Source organism: Stegodyphus dumicola, chromosome 3 (assembly GCF_044657685.1).
Source record: "Stegodyphus dumicola isolate Sdum_Otavi_A_Nest chromosome 3, ASM4465768v1".
NCBI classification, from domain to species: domain Eukaryota; kingdom Metazoa; phylum Arthropoda; class Arachnida; order Araneae; family Eresidae; genus Stegodyphus; species Stegodyphus dumicola.
The window spans coordinates 33,090,302-33,110,667 of record NC_140770.1 but is presented as its reverse complement, the minus strand read 5'-3'; the positions used below and the strand labels follow the sequence as shown (position 1 = coordinate 33,110,667).

At 33.8% G+C, this 20,366-nt stretch overlaps 1 protein-coding gene across 1 annotated transcript in view; it reads right to left on the bottom strand.

Annotated features, from left to right (window-relative positions):
• Positions 1-706: 706 nt before the first annotated feature.
• LOC146997954 (uncharacterized) overlaps positions 707-20,366 on the bottom strand; it is a 74,224-nt gene continuing 54,564 nt past the window's right edge. The window contains exons 3-4 of the mRNA XM_085812723.1: positions 12,842-13,429; positions 707-5,859 (exon numbers count right to left, since the gene is read on the bottom strand). Of these exons, the coding sequence (XP_085668849.1) occupies positions 5,517-5,859; positions 12,842-13,429 (931 nt within the window). The 3' untranslated portion in view covers positions 707-5,516. The remainder of the gene's footprint in view (positions 5,860-12,841; positions 13,430-20,366) is intronic.

The following is a 20,366-nucleotide window of genomic DNA, read 5'->3' as shown; positions in this document are numbered from 1 at the left end:
TTTTACTTACATGACGGCATTTTACAATTTATGAGAATCAGTAGTGAAAACAGGAAAGATTGATTACAAGATATAACCAAATTAGGAATTTTCAACTACCAAAACCGTGGTTTACCTCCCCCCCTCCCATTTTGATTACAAAAGTGTTAGAGCATTCACATTTAGAATTCCTGATGAAATTTTCTTTAGAAGCTTTAATTTTCTACAGAAGTTTTAAGCCTTTAGTTTCTTAAAAGAATTAAATTCTTGAAAATATGTTGTACTAACTATACGTAGTCTTAGAATTATTGTACGCTCATTAATGTTATTTCGAAGATGTTCAAGAATTTTATCAATAAACAAAATTAAATATGAAAAAAATAATTTTTCAATTTTTTTGATGAGATGCGTCACTTGGGCATAAGAAATGTATAACGATGTAAATGAAACCATCAATCAGATTTAAAATTAAGTTTTTGTTAAAAATTTCAATTTAACAAAATCTGAAGCTTTAAAAAGCCTGATAACTTAATGAAATCAAATAACGTCCATTTAAGAGGTATAAAAATCAATTTTGTATCTTAGAGAAATAACAGTTAGTTTGTCGTAAGGTCCCAAAGTTCGATGTGCGCATTTTTTATTTGCATACTTGATATCAAAAAGCAAGCGCTAGCAGACAAATACAAATCCATTGAAGGAACGCCGCCGACTAAACATAGACACATGCTTCTGTCCGATCACTTTTTATTATATCGAAACTATGCTAAATCTTATCCAGTAGAATGAAAAGCAATGATTTTCCATGAGCATTACAGATGGGCAATAAATAATGTCAGTGATCGATGAACATCTGAGGTAGCTTCGTTCGTACCAACCACACACGAGACGAGATTCATTTGGACACCTCTTAATTTTATTTATTGTGCTCCATAAAAACCTAAAAAAATTATCTTCTAGAGTTTGATTTACATTTCAATCATTTTTACTCAGATAAAGTATATTTTCTATAATAAAAGGCACATAATTTGTCTCTATATCAAGTTATTTTTTCCGAAAACTGAGAATTAGACATAGAATAATTAAATTCAGCGTCGATGCCAGGTCAAAACCATTAGGCTGAAAAATCGTTGTTTCGAGAATAACCATTTAAAGGTTTGGCAACTTTGTGGAGGTATATCGGAAAATAATTTAGAGAATACATTAAGGACATACAATAAAAATACTGATTCCGGGTTTCTTAGATAGCTCGGACGATATATGATACCCATACTGCCTTATGTTGTTCCGCCAATGCATATTTAAACAATAATCACTGAAGTTAATTCAAATGTTCATTCTTTCTCGATTTATATCGCTATCAAGATAAAAAAAGAAATTTTGTTTATTTGTGTCTGTCATAAAATGAAAGCCAATTAATTATGAGAAAGAACGCCGTGGTTTTTTTTTTTTTTTTTTTTTTTCAAGTAAAGAAGACATACCTGGGGGATGGGGAGCAAAATTTATTTTTAAATGGAACGAACTGCAATTTTTAAATGTCACTTCGCTGAATTTTATTTTATTTCCTGTCGCAGGGCTTGAAATACATAAATAAATTTAATATTGAATCTTCTACATTCTAACAAGTATCTAAAGAGAATACTTGTTACGTTCTATGTACCTAATAATAAAAGTCATTTTATATAAACAACAAAAATGTAGAAAACTTGTAATATTTGTTTTCTTTGCAGAACGTTGCTAATTTTTTTTATTTATTTGAATTAAAATATGTTAATTTTTTAGGTCTATTTCCGTTACTTTATGTTATTTATTTGTTCTATTGTTTGCTTCTATATCGATTTCAGTAACACAAAAGAAAGATGCTGTAGTTATATGTATAATTAATATTTTACAGATGAAAATAACTATCATTATCCAAAATACACAGAGAGAGAGAAGGGAGGAATACGGATTAGAACATTGGAATATCTGTTGTCCTTGCTTACAAGTGTTTGGCTAACGTGAAGTACTTTACTTGCATATGATTAATTGCGTGAGACAGTGAAAAATGTGAAATGAATAGATGACCAAGAAGTAAAAAGCACTTAGAATGGTGGTGGAAGATTAGGAACTTCCCTTGTTAACAGGAATGGTATAGTAAAATAGATTGGAAAGTGCATTTATTCCATTATTATTGCATTTATTCCTATATAAAAATTTATCCAAATCTTTGATGCAAGAGATTTACATTTATTTAAAATATAACATAAAGATACAAATATTAAAAATTCCATTCTTGCGTAAAGTATATTCTTTTTGATCAGACATGTATCAATTCTTGGTACACCTGAGAAAGATATCTTATAGGTGGGCCAAAAATGTAATGCTTCTGGTGGAATTTTAATTATAAAACTATCAAGAATGGTATTTATGATAGTCTTCTAAATACAGATCCCAAAATATAATGTTTGAGGTAATATTCTGAATATGAATATCTAGAAAGGGTATTTGGTATTAATTAAATTAAAAACAAGTAAAAAAAATATGAGTTTATTAGCGACACTCTTTTTCTTTAAGGCACAGTACTCAATTTTAACTCAATGTAATGAAAGGAAATCAAAATTTTAAAGATTTCAGCTGCATTTTATTTTTGCATTTATTCCTATATAATCCTGAAATTAAACATACATACTAATGATTCACCAGAAGGCGAACTTTCAAGGTATTTCCTTTAATAGTTGTATTGCAACCACAAACAGTTTTAAGTATTTTAATCAGACGTACAGTCTTATTGGTTGTGAAATTCTCAGAATTTGGGTGTTTTAAATCTACCAGATAGACGGGTAGTTCTGAGATAATAAATAGCATATTCAGAAATCCTTACATCTTTGACTGGTTATTATGGGAAGCAATCCAAATGAATGTTGCCCTAACTTGTTTCTTTTTTAATTTCTTTTGAGAGCTTAGAGTCTGTGTTTGCGATATAAATATACACGGGTTTATAATAAATAATTTATAACAATGTGTTTTCTAAATTTAGCAAATTTCAATTTGGGACCGATATTATGGAAATACATTTTGAAAGAAACTCATTTAAACTTACGAAATTTTAAAAGTAATTGTATTAACTCAGAATAAGACATATTCCCCGCTGACAGAAGATCATGATAATTTTGTTTAAATTATTTATTAAATTTTTGGTGTCTAATAATTGATTTGTAACTGAATTAAATCAATTTTAAATCAAAATACAAGTAATTTGATTTTAAATTGACATATTTGCAAATAATTTTTTATTACTGATGACTAATGCGAAAGAAATACATTGATACTTTTTAAATGATTTCTTTCATTTGACAGTAAGCTTATCGACTTTACTTTTATTTCTCAAATACCAGGGCACTTGCTCGTTAATCATAGGTGGAAATTGATCGAACTCTTTATTTAACCATCCCATCTCCGAAAACATTGCCCAGAATGCACCACAGAGAGCTACTGATCTTACAATCATAGCAAGAAGAACTATAAATTTCATACTTTCTCCAGGATTCGAACTTTGTCCATTGCTATGTCCCTTAACCGCTTTAAAGAAGCCAATGCCGCAACATGAAAATTTTAGTAGGGAAGTCATACAATTTAGTACCCACGGCCACTGCAACTAGAGCGTCAAAAGTTTTAGTAGTCAACTCGACACCAGGTGGCAGAAAAATCTAGCACCAATCTTGTAAGTACTTATAGTCAATCAGAATATTTTCATGTTGAATTAATTTAATAATTGTGCAAAAAAAGGTTAATTTGCAGATAGTGTAGAATTTTTTTAATATGTTAGTTTGTGCTTACATAATAACTGTTGTGAACAAAGTTGTCTTTCTATGCATGTATATATATTTATTATTTTTTCAAACTTTAATTAGATTTTATTTTTCATAAAATTTTCTATTAATATACTGAACTACTTTTTTTAAAATTCAACTTCACTGAATGAATATATGAAAAAAATAACTAAAGCATTTAAAACGAATGGTTATCATGAACTTTTTAAATGAGATTTAAATGAAAACCGGGATTCTTTAAGAAAAGTTACTTATTATTTTAAGAATTCCGAATAATTGACTTTCATTCTTTTGCTGTACCTATTTAAAAAAAAATAAGCCTTAATTTGAACCTTGTGCATTTTATCTGTATGAACTTATTTTGTATGAAAGATACAAAACAGAAAAAGTGCTAAGAACGAAAAAGAATTTCATCAATTTGGAAACATGCACGTTTTATTAAGTAGCAAATAAAGCATCAGGTGTCTAATGTGTCTTCTCGTTATGGTTGGTACTGAATCAGGAACCATATATTAAACATTAATATGTACACGACTGGTCATTATATATGCGTTTTTAAAGCATTGACAACGATTCCACATACACACGCAGACACAAGTCTGGTTTACAAAAAGAGAACCATAAAGTCCTTAATGTTTTTCATTTCTCATTACAAAGGCGGAGGTTACATAGATGAGATATTCTGAGACGTCATTTGAATTCTTCCTTAAATGTTATGCAGAAATTTCTCCAAGTAACATTCGTGAACAGCGGACGCAAATGTGTTGGAATTTCACCAATTTATTTTCCTTGAAAATGCTTGCAATACAGAAAAATGATATCTTCATTTGCATAAAAAGTTAAATATCTCTATGTATTACAGCAAATGTAGATTCTGTAGGTCCAAAATACATTTATGTCTTACCACCCGTATTTCAAACAGAAAAAGAAATCCTCCATTAAAAAATCAAACAGTGACTAGAGAAAATAGTGTAAAATATTTCCTGAGAACAAAACCACATGATCTTTCCAGTCAATTAATAACTTAATGAACTTTATGGGAAGCACTTGCACACAAGCTGGAGAATATAAAAATCACCGAGGTAGAATTTCAGAAATGAAACACATGCGCTATTCATCAGTTTTGTAAACGCCCGTAAGGCAGTGAAGGATTTGTATCAAGAAATGCATTACCTTTAATGTACTGAGTCTCACACATTGCCTTTGATGTACTGAGTCCGTAATACTATTTCGGAGATAAGCTTCATTACCACGTTAAACTTCAACAACAAATTATTAATTTAGGGATGCTGAAAGTTCCTTCAGCAGAAAATTGAAAATGCTAATTTCATTTGCAATGAATGCGAGGTAGTAAATGACAAGTTCACTTGCGTTGTGCCACAGTTAACTGCTGCAAAGACACACACACGAAAGCTAACAGCTTGCTGCTGCTTTTGGCTAGCTGACTCTTAGTGAAAAATTTCATCTTCATTTTAAAATGGAACTTTAAAATTCCTTTCAAAATATTTCAAACAAAATTTGTGATTACTTTTTTGAAGCAATTTGAATGTTCCCTTCCAAATTCTATTGTGGTAAGAGGTTCAGTTCAGTGATGTTCGAGCTTTTACAAATCCATTATGTATAAATTAAGGCAAAGCTGTTTCTTTTCCTTTCAAATAAAATTCTTCGCGTCTTCGACGGCTTTAAGGGAATTTCACAAAACATGAGAAGCAGATTGTTTGTAATTCGCTATTTGTCTTGATGTGAGTGTTCTTCACTAGAAGTGGCTGCACCAGCGGCCCTCATCATTCTCCTGCAGAGGCTTCGAATTCGGACTGGTGCTACAAGCCACTGTATGTACTCAACATCGACGCTTTCATAGCCCACGCGGACCATTTGAACGAGTTCCGGTACAGTCCTGGGTTGTCGGCCCGTGGGTAACGCTCTTTCCACTTCTGGCCAGAGGAGGTCGCAAGGATTAAATTCTGCAGATCTGGCAGGCCATTCAGCACATTGCACTTGTTGTTGACGGAGAAAATCCTCAACAACAGGACTGGCTTGGATAGACGCCTTGTCCTGGGCGAAAAGGAACCTGCAAAAGAAAAACATATGTAGGAAGCACAGTCGACCACATGAAAATGTATTATATCACAATGCGTCAAAACAGTCTGTAAACAAAATTACTTTCAAGACTTCCTTAAGCAGTCTTATTATAGTAGCATCGGTCTTTTAATAATGAAGATGGCGAGTTTTAAGCCTTAGACTTTCGAATTAATTATGTAGGACAATAACATTTGGAATCACCTAGATTAAATAAAAGGTAAAAATTTATGGTTTCGAAAAGTAATCTAATTCACAGGCCCATTTTACTTTCTCTTGGAAATTAATGTTTCATGTTTTGTATATCCAAGGAGCCATTGGAAGCCCCATACCACCATAACCTTGTGATATATGAAAATAAAGACGGACATAATATCGGCATAAAACAAATACAAAAGGATGCAGCAGAAATTTGGTCAGCGGTAACTGCTAACTAACTTTGAATAGATTCACGCATAGTCTCATTTACATAGCATTGGCTATCCTAATCCAAATGTACCAGTTCTCGAAGATATAGCGAAGAGAAAGAAGTGATCTTCGGTAATAGATATGACAATTTCCTTTTAGTCAGTTGCATTGTACACAAAAACCATCTTCAATTGGTAGATATTTTCCAGTGAATGTCAGCAAGACGTCATTCTTTGTAATTTAATGTTAGTGAAGGTACGTAAAAAACGGTTCATCAAGTATTCTCACTTTCCAGCAACTGAACTATAATAAACCACTAATGATCTTAAATTAGTAATAAAGCGCCAGTGACATTTTGGAACAGAATAACACGAGTGAAAATAACCTCATTATAATAATATTCACTAATTATTGGAATTTCATGTACTCACTTAAACTATCCGTTCCTAAACGAGAATATCGCAGTCATCTATGCGATTCCTTTCAATGCTTTCCGTGAGAATGCTTCCAACCTGTCGTCTGATCAGCTGACACTCAAAAACTCTAGAGGTAATCGTTGAATAATGGGGTAAGCAGAACTTTACCCCATTATTAAACGATTTATTCTCGCAATATTTTCTATATTTTAGTGAAGGAATATTATAAGAGCATTTCAAGTGAGCTATCCTGTGAAAGGATATTTTAAGTTGTAGAATATTAATGTCAAATTAGGAAAGACTAAAAATCAGCGATGCTATCACCAGGATTCGAACTCCAGATTTTCCGATTGCTAGATGGATGTGCTACCAAGTAAATCAATAAAGGTACACAATGAGAAATGAACACTCCACTTAAAAGTGACTAAAAGGAAGGAGATCTATTCGCCAAAATCCAGGTGGTGAAGAGTACTACTATTTACTACATTTTTTAATTCGCCAAGGAAAGCTTTTCGAAACAAGAAACACGAAAACTCAGCGCTACCCTCACTAGGATTCGATCGGTTTCTCCAATTGCCAGCCAAACGTGTTAGTTATTATACGATGAAGGCGCTATTGAGGAAGATTTAAACCTTTTCTGAAAAGAGCAGCTTTAGGCTATCTTGAAAAGTCCCGCACATTGTGTCACGTGTCAAGATATCTAGGATTTACTCTATTGTGCTTTGTTTGTGCACTACTATAAACGCTTTCTCCAGTAGGTAAATATTAACAGACTGAACTGGAATGGATATGACACAGCACACAAAGAATATCTCTATACGAGAAGAAATGTCTTCACGGAATACTTTCTAACGAAATTGGCCTATATTTACTCTGCGCATTATGAAACTCTCCTGCAGCCAACCAAGTCAACCATCGGAAATAAAACTCATAGCAAAAAATTCCGGTGATGCACTGCTTCAACTATTCTGCCAGTGCGTTTGGATTTTAATAAAATGCAGCACAGGTGGTTGTAAAAAACTTGCACAACAAAAGCAATGCTATCATGTTCTCTGCGCTCATGCGCAGCTAACTGTGATCACTCCCTGTGAGATGTAGATGTCTTATGACCTGCACGGCCAGACAACGGTCTTTACTTGCGAAAGATAAACGACCCCGACACTTTTGTATAGCAATGTCTTTTGCCCTAAAAACCTCTTACTCACGCCATATGATGCTATAGGCGATACCATATTTTTTTGGTTATTTACACCGCTGCCTGAACTTTCGATCATTCGATTCTGAGTAAAACGATCCACTTATCCACAATAGACGATTTTGTTGGCTGTAGCAGTCAGTCGAAGAATCATTCGAAACTGTAAGAAAAATGCACACAGTTCGATAATGGATCAGATTTCGATATTGAGGATATACTTAATATTTAATCTGTTATATTAAAAAGGTTCTTATAATTTTATCCTATGTATAATGTTATTGTATATATTGATTTACTACTAGATATCAATTAGTCTTGCATATATAAAATTAGGAATGTTAATATGTTCTGCAAGGGATAAGGTTACGTACACAGGTACCCTGGTGTAAGTCACTGCTACTATATCATACGAAGATAGGAGTATATAACAACATCTTTGAATCTCCATTGATAAAGCATTGGAATCATGATGAGGCCTATTCGTGTGATCCATCAAGCCTACTACAGCAATTGAGCAAAAAACTTACATTTGTAACATTTGGTGTAATGTCTCGTCACAAGAAAACGTAATTTTGAGTTAAAATTTGCATTTCTTCATAATGGAATTTTTTCTTCTGACAGAAGCAGATGTTATACCAAGAAGGTAAAACAAAACCATATTATACTAAAAAGTTAAGTAAAATTTAAAAAAAAAAAATCAGATAAAATGAAAGAAAGATGGCTCAACAATAGCAGGGCAATTATGTCAAAAGAATATTGTAGCACAGTCAAAGAAAAGGGTGATGAGTATTAAAACGAACCGAAGATCCTAAAGAAAAAATTTTAAAAAATAAGAAAGGAAAAGGTATTTGATGTTAAATAAATAGGTAACGAGTTTACAAAAATCAGAGCACTGACTTGCAAGTCAGAAGTATTGACCGAAAATTCATTAGAATTCTTCTAATTTTTCACAATATTTTTTTTCTGAAGAATATAGTTTCAAAATTTATCGAAATTAAAATAATGAAATTAGGTCACTTTTATCAAGGAATCATGCTATGTCTAAAGTGTTGCCTTTTATATGAGACAAGTATTTTTCAGTATGAGACTATTTTACGAAATTATTTTCATTATGTAGGTTAATGCTTATCCCACGGGCTATCAAATTCGGCAAACTACGTTGGCATTCTTTTAATGTATATTCTCATGTAATCAGACTATAAGATAAGATTTGAAAATGGTCCCATTTTTAGATTTACTGATTTTACTGCTTTCGGAAATTAAATTATTATTCATTATGGCTAAAGTTTTCCAGTTTATACTGCATGATTGAATATTATTACTGCTATCTAGAATATTAAAGTACATCCAAAACTACTCAACTATAATTCCATTAAAATTCGTGATATCTTGGGATTCAGCTGAGATTTGGATCAAGTACTGGCCATCAGAAAATGGTACTTTGTAGTTGCCTGATACACAGCGGACCTACTCATGTTGCTTGATACCTAACGGATCTATTTTATGTACTTGACGGACCTAGGAAATCCTACTTAAATGGTTAATTACCTGGACAGACACTGATTTGATAACGACTGGCAAGATGCACTATGCACAAGTTGAATTATCATTTATCTCAGTTCTCTTTGATATTAACGGTTTCCATAACAATCTGTTGTGAAGGGTTATAAACATCCGGAAGCCACTATTTGAGGTTTAAAATTTTAAAAATTCATTTGCCTAATAAAAGTGCCGCGATATGCAAAAATACCATCGAATCTCTGGAAGCTAGTTTATCTTCCATCATTTTCTCCACTATTTATTTCATTCGGCATAAAATTTGAAATCATTATCACTTATTATTTTTTAATTACGGAAGAAAATATTAAAGTCATTGTACTGATATAACAGAATAGTGGTAATCAGGCTAGTAGATTCTTACCACTTTTATTTTATAGAAATTTTCTTTAAAATAGGGTGAACATGAACTCTAGTTTTATTCACATTCTGCACTCATTTTATAACTCTCACTTAGTCACGCCTTTACCGGGTCGGTTAATTGCTAGTGAGCTCTTGCGTTGCTGGTCTTCCTATTCTTTATCCGTCTTTGCTCCTCCTTACTGCGGACATTATGTGAAGACAGTTCTATGTTATCGTGCCCATCTGGCATAAATTTGATTGAGCCAGATAAACTACTGATCTCAGTGGTATTCTGGCTATAAGTTATCAGTCAGTCAGTCAGTCTCAGAGCAATTATTTGGTATAAGTATTGCTTATTTTGGGAAGATGCAAAAACGCAGAGCCTAAATCTTCACGAAAAAGAAGTCCTTTTATATTCAGAGATACAGAAGTAGACCGTAACGATCCGGAGATTATCTGAGTTGTTTGTGAGTAGATATCAATTATCCCTAGAACAGCAGGATATCAATGGTTTACAAAATTTATTACAGGAAATACATAGCTGAGGGAGCACCTAAATAATATATTGTTTTTGCAAAAACTAATTTAAATTTGTGCATATTACATGAATTTGGAAAAATATAAAAGATTATATCACCAAGATTTAAATTCGCTATGGAAGAACATGACGAAGAGCAGAAACAAATATTTTCATAACTCGAAAACTATAATTTAGATTACACATATACGGAAGCGACTTGAAAGACAAGATAAAATTCCGGTTATTTGCTAATTATTTAAAATTTATTTTAATTTAAGCTGGAATTTAAGGTGTTAAAGAACAAAAATCAGCAAAAGAATAATGATAACATCATGAAACCCAAATGGCAATTGCCGAGTGATTTTAGTCATAAAGAGAGTTTGGCTTTATTAAAGGCACTGAAATGCGTGTAAATTGTCTAGAAGCTAAACTAGTTACATTCATTTTGAAGTTCTGAACATCTTTATTGTTCAGAACGTTTTGGCTTTCTGATGTTATATCTAATTAGTTCCACATTATCTGTGTTGTATATTGCATGTAATCTGTTAACTGACAGAAGGAATTAGAAGGAAAAATAATAGTTTATACAAAGATGGCATTATCAAACGCACCCACACGGTGTAGTACACTGGTGAAATAAATTAAGAGAATTTTCATATTTGATCTACGATCTGCAAAGCTATTGGACAGATTTTAATGAAATTTGGTGTGAACATAGGTTGATGTAATACAAACAAAATAAACATTCAACAGTTATAATAGATACACATGTTCGTCTGTAACACTTATGGGAGTCTGGATGTCTGAAATGCTGCCTATGGTAATTGGTCCCACTTATTCAGCAACGCTGTTTTCAGTTCCTGGATAATTCTCGGAGGGGGTTGCGAGTTGCAAATGCCGTTCCCAGAGCATCCCAGACATGCTCTATAGGGTTGAGGTCTGGAAACCTGGCTGGCCAATCCATCCGGCGAATATCCTCACTCTCGAGAAATTCGTCGACCAGAAGAGCTCTATGTGGCCTCGCGTTATCGTCCTGTAAGATGAACTCGGGGCCCACTGCACCCGGGAAAAGGCAAACATAGGGCTCCAAGACTTCATCCCTATACCTCAAAACAGTCATAGAACCTCTGTCAAAGACGTGGAGAGGTGTGCGTACATCCAACATGATGCCTGTCTAGACCATTACACCTCCACCGCCATAATTGTTGATTTCGCGGACATTGGAGGGTAGATAACGAAACTCTGGTTCTCTCCATATGAAAGTACGGCTGGAATCGGTGTTTAGACTGAAACGGGACCCGTCGGTGAACAGAAAGGTCACCTATTGCTCCGTACTCCAATCACTATGCCGCCTGCACCAAGCTAATCGGACTTTACTGTCCATAGACGTGAGCGGGGCGCAAACAGCCGTCTTCTGGCAAACAAACCTCTCTCATTCAGCCTTTTGGAAACAGTCACATACACATAGTTTGTTACACGTGTTCCTGCGGCTGAATACAGGCCCCGAGAAAGCTGAGAAGCTGCAGCCAATCTGTTACGCTTCGCTAAAATGGACAAATAGCGATCTTGTCTCGTCGTCGTGGCTCTTGGACGACCTTGCCCAGGCTTTCTCTCGATGATTCCAGTATCCTGGAATTGTTTCCATAGGTTACACATGACGCTAAGCGTTAAATTAAACTCTCTCCATATCTAGACTTGCGATTGACCTGTCTCTAGCTTCCCCAGAATTCGCCACTTCATTCCATCATATAAGCGTTGGTGGTTACTCATTTTTACTGTCTCGATGAGAATTTAATGCAAGATAACACCAATAAATTTGCCGAGGTGTGCTAGCGAACGCAATTCGTCTTACCATCCACGCGCTTATAAAGCCTGTTTTTCTGCTGGCTCCCCCAACACACACGTTTTACGCTTACGTATTTGCCGTACAAGATTTGCATTTTTATCTAGAAGCAGTAGTTTTTCCTTCAGTTCAGTTCTTTTCATGCAATTCGATAAAATATGCAAATTATCTTAATTTATTTCACCATTGTAGTTAGTACGTTAACTGCCATGCCTGTGGGTTCGAACGGAGAAGGCATGGATATTTGTAAATGGACAGTGCTTGTGCGGCATGAGAATACTCAAAATATTGGATGAGACAAAGTCTTCTCGAGTGGTTTGGCGGTAAGGTAAGAGGGATGGCAGATCTTAGGACCCGTCTCTCGAGATGCTGTCCTTCAAAATTGGGGCGTAACTGAGCGAAGTCGTACTGTCACCTACATGGTGCTCATGGTTGATGCTAAAGACAGACGAAATTTTGCACTCCTTGCCACGATAAAATTCATAAACTTGTTGTGATTAGATCAGACAAGTGAGATTAGCTACAAGATAGCGTTATCAAATATTTTTTCAAATTTCAGGATACAATAAAAAAGAATTCGATATAAGGCTTTACTAAAAAAATTGGTATTCGTTTTTTTAATAAGAAAACTGAATATTGAATCTATTGCTTTTATGGCCACAGCAGGATTGAAGGGATATTTATTAAACGTACCTGTGAGCATTAAGACCGTAGATGGCTGCTGCGGATGGAAGAAGTCCATTGTGCAGTATCTGAACATACCGCTCCTCCGTTAGTTCGTTGGGGATGTGCAGAAGATGGCCTTTCTTTCCCGACCCTGAGATGCAGACCCAAAATGTGGCTGATAGGCCACCTCGCTGAAAGAATTCTTGCAAACCACTGTAACTGTCTAGTGGAGGCTGTCCTAACCTCCACACTCTCACTCCTCCTTCCCTGTCAGCTAGGAAAATTTTCATGTCGCTGAACACAATGTGGCTTAGTTCTTCAGCCGAAAAGGCGCAGATCTCTTGCAGAGCCCTGGGAGGTTTGCTCTGTTGTTTCTCTGGCGTTACCAAAGGAAGCACCTGTTGTTGAGAAGCTTTGCTGTTGATGTTGTGGTGATGGAGGGAGGACACGCTAGGAGGCTTTGGGCTGGGTGGTGAGGGTATGCCCAGTTGAGAACGGAGTTCTTTGAGTCTACGACGTACAGTTACGGTTGTGCTACGAGTAGATGATGGTGCGGGTAGCTTTCTGTTCTCTTCTTGCCATCGCGACTTCAGAGGATGAGAAGGCGTGACCAGTCTGTAAGAAACATTCTAGGTTAAGTAGGCTGATGCCATAAAAAACAAAACAAAACCGTTGTTCGCCAATGAAAAATAAAGTGACATGTTATTTGCATTCATGATACTCGTTTAAAAAGAAGATAATTGAAATACATATTTTTTTTTAAAGACAAATTTATTTCATTTTATTAAAAATATTTTCATGTAAATTTTTAGTGAGTGGTCACAAAGAAAGTAAATGTCGAAAATGTGTGTGGAGAGAGAGGGGATTATTCCTTTGTTAATTACTAAATGCTCGATGCCGACTACAAAAGACTTGAGTATAAAAATGTTACCATCAGCATTTATTACAATATTAAGAATATTTATGATAACTGGCTCAATATCAGGAAGAAAATGTAAACATGTTTTAGTCAGAAATTTAGGTAATGATGTAGTATACGAACTACCACTTTTAGTTAATTATTATTAGTTATTATTTGTATTTAATATGAGAATAAACACAAATAATTAAGAATACGTAATGAAAATGATTTCATTAATTAATTTAATAATCTATTAAATTTTCAATTTCATTGAATTTAAATTCCTCCAATTTTACAAAACAAAATCAGGAGTAACCCTTAAAAGGGCAGTTTTTATAACACGTTTCAGCCATATACATTATGAATGTCTGGCAGCATAGTGAAAAAATAGTCACCACTTTTATTAATAAATTTGAACTAGTTGAGTATTAATACGTCTGCAGGATTAACAGGAACTTTCTCAGTCCTTCAGACTTTACTAATATTATGAGAACTGCAGATGATACTAACAGAAATGATTGAAACAGCTAATTTTAAGGGCGCAGTCTAAGAAATAAATAACTAATTAAAACTAGAACATTACATACTGCGTTATTCACAAATTTCATTCTGTGGCCACTTTTGTGTAGAAACTTTAAAACAAAATGCAGAAATGTAGTTTCGGATTTTTGTTATAAGTCAGATGTTAGTTATGGTGACTAGTTCAGTTCTATTCAGTTTCTTCTTTGTAACGAATGTAGAAACTTAATTAAGAAATGTCAAAGGCGAAAAAAAAATATGTTCGAGTTTTATCATATAACGAACTTTATGAGTCACAATATGATGTTAGTACTAAAAATCAATAAATTGTTTCAATATGATTAAACCTCTTTGGTTATGATAAAAAAGGCCAAAATATGATAGAATTTTCCCAAAGCATCACTCATGAAATACTTAGAATACGTTAGTGTGATTTTGTATGAAAACTTTCATTCGAAAAACATGTAATTTAGGAAGGAGATGAAAGGTATAAACTGCTCATGAATATTTGCGTCATTAATGAGGTTGAATTGCTCTTTGAAACAAGGATTATTGTATCTGTTTGATCGAAGGAATAAGCAATATACGCAACATCAGTGTAAAACATAGACATTAGAATATAGGTAGACATTAGAAGCAACTGTACATTTTACAGAACAAAATGTTAGAAAGCGCTTAGAAGTTTTATTAAATAAAGCATTGAGAAATGTATGGAGGAAAAATTGTCTTATATTTATTAAATAAAGTATTGAGAAATATATGGAGAAATTTTACCCTAGATATTGATTCAAAAAGTTTATATACTCAGTACTGTGCCTAAATTCTGTGACAGTTGTTATCAGAGTAATTAATGGTATCCTCTTTGTCAGAAATGTTTTACGTGATGGAAACAGTAGAACATATACGTCACAGCCTGATTCCACACTGCTTGCACTGTTTAAACTCAAGGAGATACGAGTCACTAAAGTTTAACTGCTATGTCAGATTTCGTTCTTGTTCAAACATTTTCTCCTTTTTTTTTTAGATTTTCAAGGACGCAAATTCGTTGACGTTTCGGCCAGATTTTTGGGAATATTTTAAATCATCGTTAAACAGAGATGGTTAGTATGTTTATTTGATTATGTCAAAGCATTCGAGGGTTATCTGCCTAAATGGTAGGATGACCTCGTAGAGGAGTTTCTAAAGGAAACTAGCTCGTATACGCGTTATTCATGAGGAAAACCACGAAAGCGTCTATGCAGCTAGCTCGTTCGCTGGGATTCGAGCCCCAGACCGAAATACCAGTGTCAACGACTTTACCATTCGGTCGATGGTGGGCCTCTGTATACAGATGATATTTTGTTGATACAGATGCTGGTCCTATTTGTAGAGTTTCACGATTTAGTCAATCATTGAACTAATTTAAGTACCGTTCGTTGTATGCTGCTGTTAAACACTTTTTTGCTTGTTACAATTAAATTCTGTCAATAAAAAGTGATGACTTCTATTCACATACATAACTGGAGTAAATATTTTTCTCATACGCATAGTTTTATGTAAAGATTGCATTTAGGCTCAGATGTTTATCACATATTTCTTTCTTCATCTTATTTACCACTTATTAAGTAATATTTAACATCGATATTTTTGCGAAGTATCCAACATGTGTTTGTATTTATTTCAAACAGGTAGTGAAAAATCTTCATAATTGCCTATATTTCCTTCCTCGAATTTATTCCTTCCTCGCCTATATTTCCTTCATAATTGCCTATATTCCATTCCTATATATATTTGCCTTCCTCGGTGGCTATACAGATGCGCACTTGTGAAATATGCTGCCCGCCGCGTTGCGATCAGAATAAAAATGTTTTGGTTTTCAATAAAATTCTATGTGAAAGTTTTCTCATTTTTAATGAAATAGAAATTGCATCCAACACCAGGATAAAGCGAAATGCGACCAATTTTTTTTTTTTTTTTTTTTTTTTTTTTTTTTTTTTTTTTTTTTAATGTTGCATGTTGTATTATTAACCTCTACCCAACTATAAATTCGCCTTGAAAAAGTAAATGGTGCCGGCCGTCTAGGAGATATTGTAGAATGTGCTCTTAGGAACAAAAATCTGGGAACCCTTGAATTACATCATTATTATTATTATTATATTTCCATAGCCGACTATCGCCGTTTGTTATGTTATTGGCAGTACGATCGGTTTTTAAATCCCGGAGAATGGACTGTTTGCATGGAAGTTTTAGTGGTTTAACTCCATGAGTAGCGTAAACACGACCGTGGTTTTCCTTAAAAAAGACCATAAAGACCAAAAAGACATCTTTCTCCTTAGGCAAATAGCCCTAATTCAAATAATCCAATCCTTGCGGTCATACATAATAAAGTCTTCAAAAAATTAAAAAAAAAAAAAAAAACTCGGCTAGGAATGCTATAACAGTACGGCTAGTTGACATGTTCAGTTTTTACCTTAAAAGCAGATAATTGCCAAAGAACTGAGGTAAAGTAATTAGTAATTATTTTCAAGAAATTAAAACGAAGGTCCAAATCTAGTCAGGAGTTACTTTTTTACAGGCTTATATTAATCAAGATTAATTTGGGTTTGAAGAAGGGTATATTTATATTATCCATTAAGAAATTGTACTTGACAGAATGGCTAAATGGCTAATATAATTGAAGCTAAGTGAAGAAAAAGAATCGATCGAAACTGAATTCTTGACATACCTGCAAGTAATCTCTTCTAAATGTATTACTAATTTTACACATGTATGATTGTTATAGGACTTTATTTTAAAATACGAAATTTCTTTTTAAAACCAGACTTTATATTTAACCAATGACTTAAATTTAACATTTATACAAACAATAAAGTGATATATTACAATTACAGAGCACATTTCAAAAACTGATTGGTTCTAATTCAATCCAGAAATGGGACAATTTTATATAACAGTCTGTAGTAAAAGGCTAGGTTGAGTTAATAAATTAAGCAAAGAAACCCGAGGCTGTCTGTCCATGGAGTGGGATAACATTGTGGAGGACTTTTAAAGGTTTAAGTTGTTTGAACGTGAGGGCTGTTTAATAGTAGACATGCTTTAATGGACGTCTTTCTGAGGGAAATTTACTCGTATCTCCTTTATATGTACATAAGTACCATGAAAAACAACCATGCAGGCAGCTCGTTCGCCGGCGTTCTAACCTAGAGTAAATTACTATTATTCAGCGGTCTTAACCACTCAACCTCTGGTGGAGCTAACTGTTGAAGGAAAACTTGTTCGTATTTCGTATCACATATGGGAAAAATTCCTGAAAACTCTCCTGCGCATAGTTCAGCTGGATTTGAAACCAGGCCAGACTGTCGGCGTTCACCTATCTTACCGCTCGGCCGCTGATGGAGCAGTCTGTAGGAGAAGGTTCTGGTGTCTTTGATTATGGAAAAGCATTCGAGGGATATCTGCCTAGGGGAAGGAATGCATTTGTGAGGACATTTTATGAGAAACTGATCGTATACACGTTATACATGGCGAAAACCACGAAAACGCTCGTGCAGCCAGCCTATTTGCGGGATTCGAACCTTGGACCAAACTACCAGTGAGTTACCAGTAGCAGAAGGGTTAGGCTTACTTGGGTCATCATGGTAATGCACTCGAATACTATGTGCGTAATGGAAATGGTGCCTTCGCAGAACACTTTTTAAGGAACACTGGCATGCATTTAAGTTTCACATGGGTAAAAAACGACGAAAACGTTCATGCAGTCAGCTCATTCGCCATTCAGCTCATTCGGATATGAATCCAAGAGTCAAAGATCTGTGTAATTTGCCACAGTGGTGCTAAGCAACAGATCTGAGGCTCCCATGTATATAAATTTATAACAGATATATACATGTATATAAACGTGATGTTAATTCTTGGTTTTCTCGTACCTTTTCTTTTTACTAAACCTGTACTTATATTTATAAAAATAACATTCGAAATAACGTAGGGATTTGTGTCATGACAAGCTGACTTTTGTTGTTACTAAGACTGTTAAATAAATAGGATAATTGTTTCACAAACATAAGGCCTCATGCTAATCCATTTATTTTTATTTCAAATTTCATTTCTGTGAGTGGTGGTCGTAGGGGTGCCAGTACACAGGTTTGCCCATGGAACCACAATGCTGTTAAGACTGCATCTGAACCGAATTGATTAAAATTAAAATTTGAAATAGAATTACTTCGATAAAAATCTTAAGTTTAAATATTTACATGGTTCCTTTTATGTTCAACTACCATAAGGATGTAAATTCTGAAGTAATACATAATTAGTTTAGTATTTGTACTTATGAAAACAAAGATTTAGTGATGGAAAGTGTTCCATAGTTTCCTTGTCTTGTCAGCCTCAGCGTGACAGAATTACTGATGAGTCCGAAGTGTGATGTTGTAGTTTAACGAATATATTTTTTAAGATTTAATATATAGAAAGGTTTTGAGCTTTGAAAATTGCTGTTATACCTGTTACATTATTAAATACTATCTGACACGTTGAACCTGTCGATGCTACCTTTGGTGTCCGCCGATAACATCGCGGCAGAAACATCGCGGACGAAAACGTCGCGGAGAAAACAACGCAAGGCAAAAACGTCGCGGGAGAAAACATCGCAAAGAGAAAACTTCGTGATAGAAAACATCGTCGTCGAAAATAAAGCGATTCAAAAACTTCGCAGTTAAAAACATCGTCGTCGAAAATATACTGGTAAAAAATAAAGTATCTACAAATGATCGCATGACGATAACATCGCAGACATGCTTTTTTCAGGTTTTAATAATTGTAAATGGATATTCCTATAATGATTTGTGAGCGCAAGATGTGAAGAAGTATAATTTTTACTTTCGAATTTTTTTTATAAACTAATCAATTTTTGCTGAAAAAATAAGAAGTAAACTTAAGCATAAAAAATTAAATGCGACTTATAGATTATACTTTTCATGAAAAAATAACAATAAAAACTTTATGAAAAATGATTTATTAATGGGCTTTGTTAGTTAACTATGTTGGTTTAAAATTCTAATAAGTGCTATAAAGTTGCATTAATTTTCTATGTTATATCGACTTGTAGATACTTTATTTTTTATCACGATATTTTCGACGAGGATGTTTTTAAACTGCGAAGTTTTTGAACCGCTTTATTTTCGACGACGATGTTTTGTACCATAATGTTTTAGAACTGTGATGTTTTCTCTTTGCAATGCGTTCTCCCACGATGTTTTGTAGCACGACGTTTTCGCCTTGCGTTGTTTTCTCCGCCACATTTTCGTACGCGATGTTTTCTGCTGTAACCGCTAAAGGAAGCTTTGAGATAACATTTGCAATAGTGATCAAAACTCGGGTTTACAATTGGAATATCTGTTCAATGAAATGCTTTGTGTAATAACTCTCTTTATCCAATGCATTTAATGTTAAATTTTAATTTAGTATTTATAATATCGAATTTTCTTTATCTTTTCTTTTACATGAAATACACCCCAAAGAGATATGTACCAACCTTCCCTACTGGCATCATTAAATTAAATACGTAGCTGTTATTTCTTACACAAGTGTTTTTGTTTCCAAAGTAAGCACGGGCAATAAAATGTTTCGAAAGTCAATAAAAATTGTCTCATTCTATTTTGTCCTTAGCTTATTGAAAGCAACTTATATTTCTCAAGTCTAGGAAAATTTTACTACAATCGAAATGAGTTGATGACAAAAGAATGTATACTTGCTGGAAGTATCAATTTGGGGTGTATATCTTTCTAGTGAAAATGTTGTCCTGTTTTAGCACACCTTGTCCTATAACGCAAAAAATCCCCTTTTTAAGTATTTGGTACATAAAAGTATACATACTCATTGTAAGGGGATTTTTTATGTTTTGTTTTATTGCTTTTAATCAAACAAAGATTCTAGTATTAATGGAACAATGGGAATATTTTTATTTCAGTAAAATAGAAACCAAAATACTTTTTACAAAATTATACAATGCAGTTATTAATATACATAATATTTATGTATTAAGGTTTTGGCCTAAGCACACGATCCACATGAAATTAATTTTTCTTTGTATAGCAACTAAAATGGAAAATAGTATTCCTTTTATATTGACTGTATTTAAATCAAACAAAGACATTATCT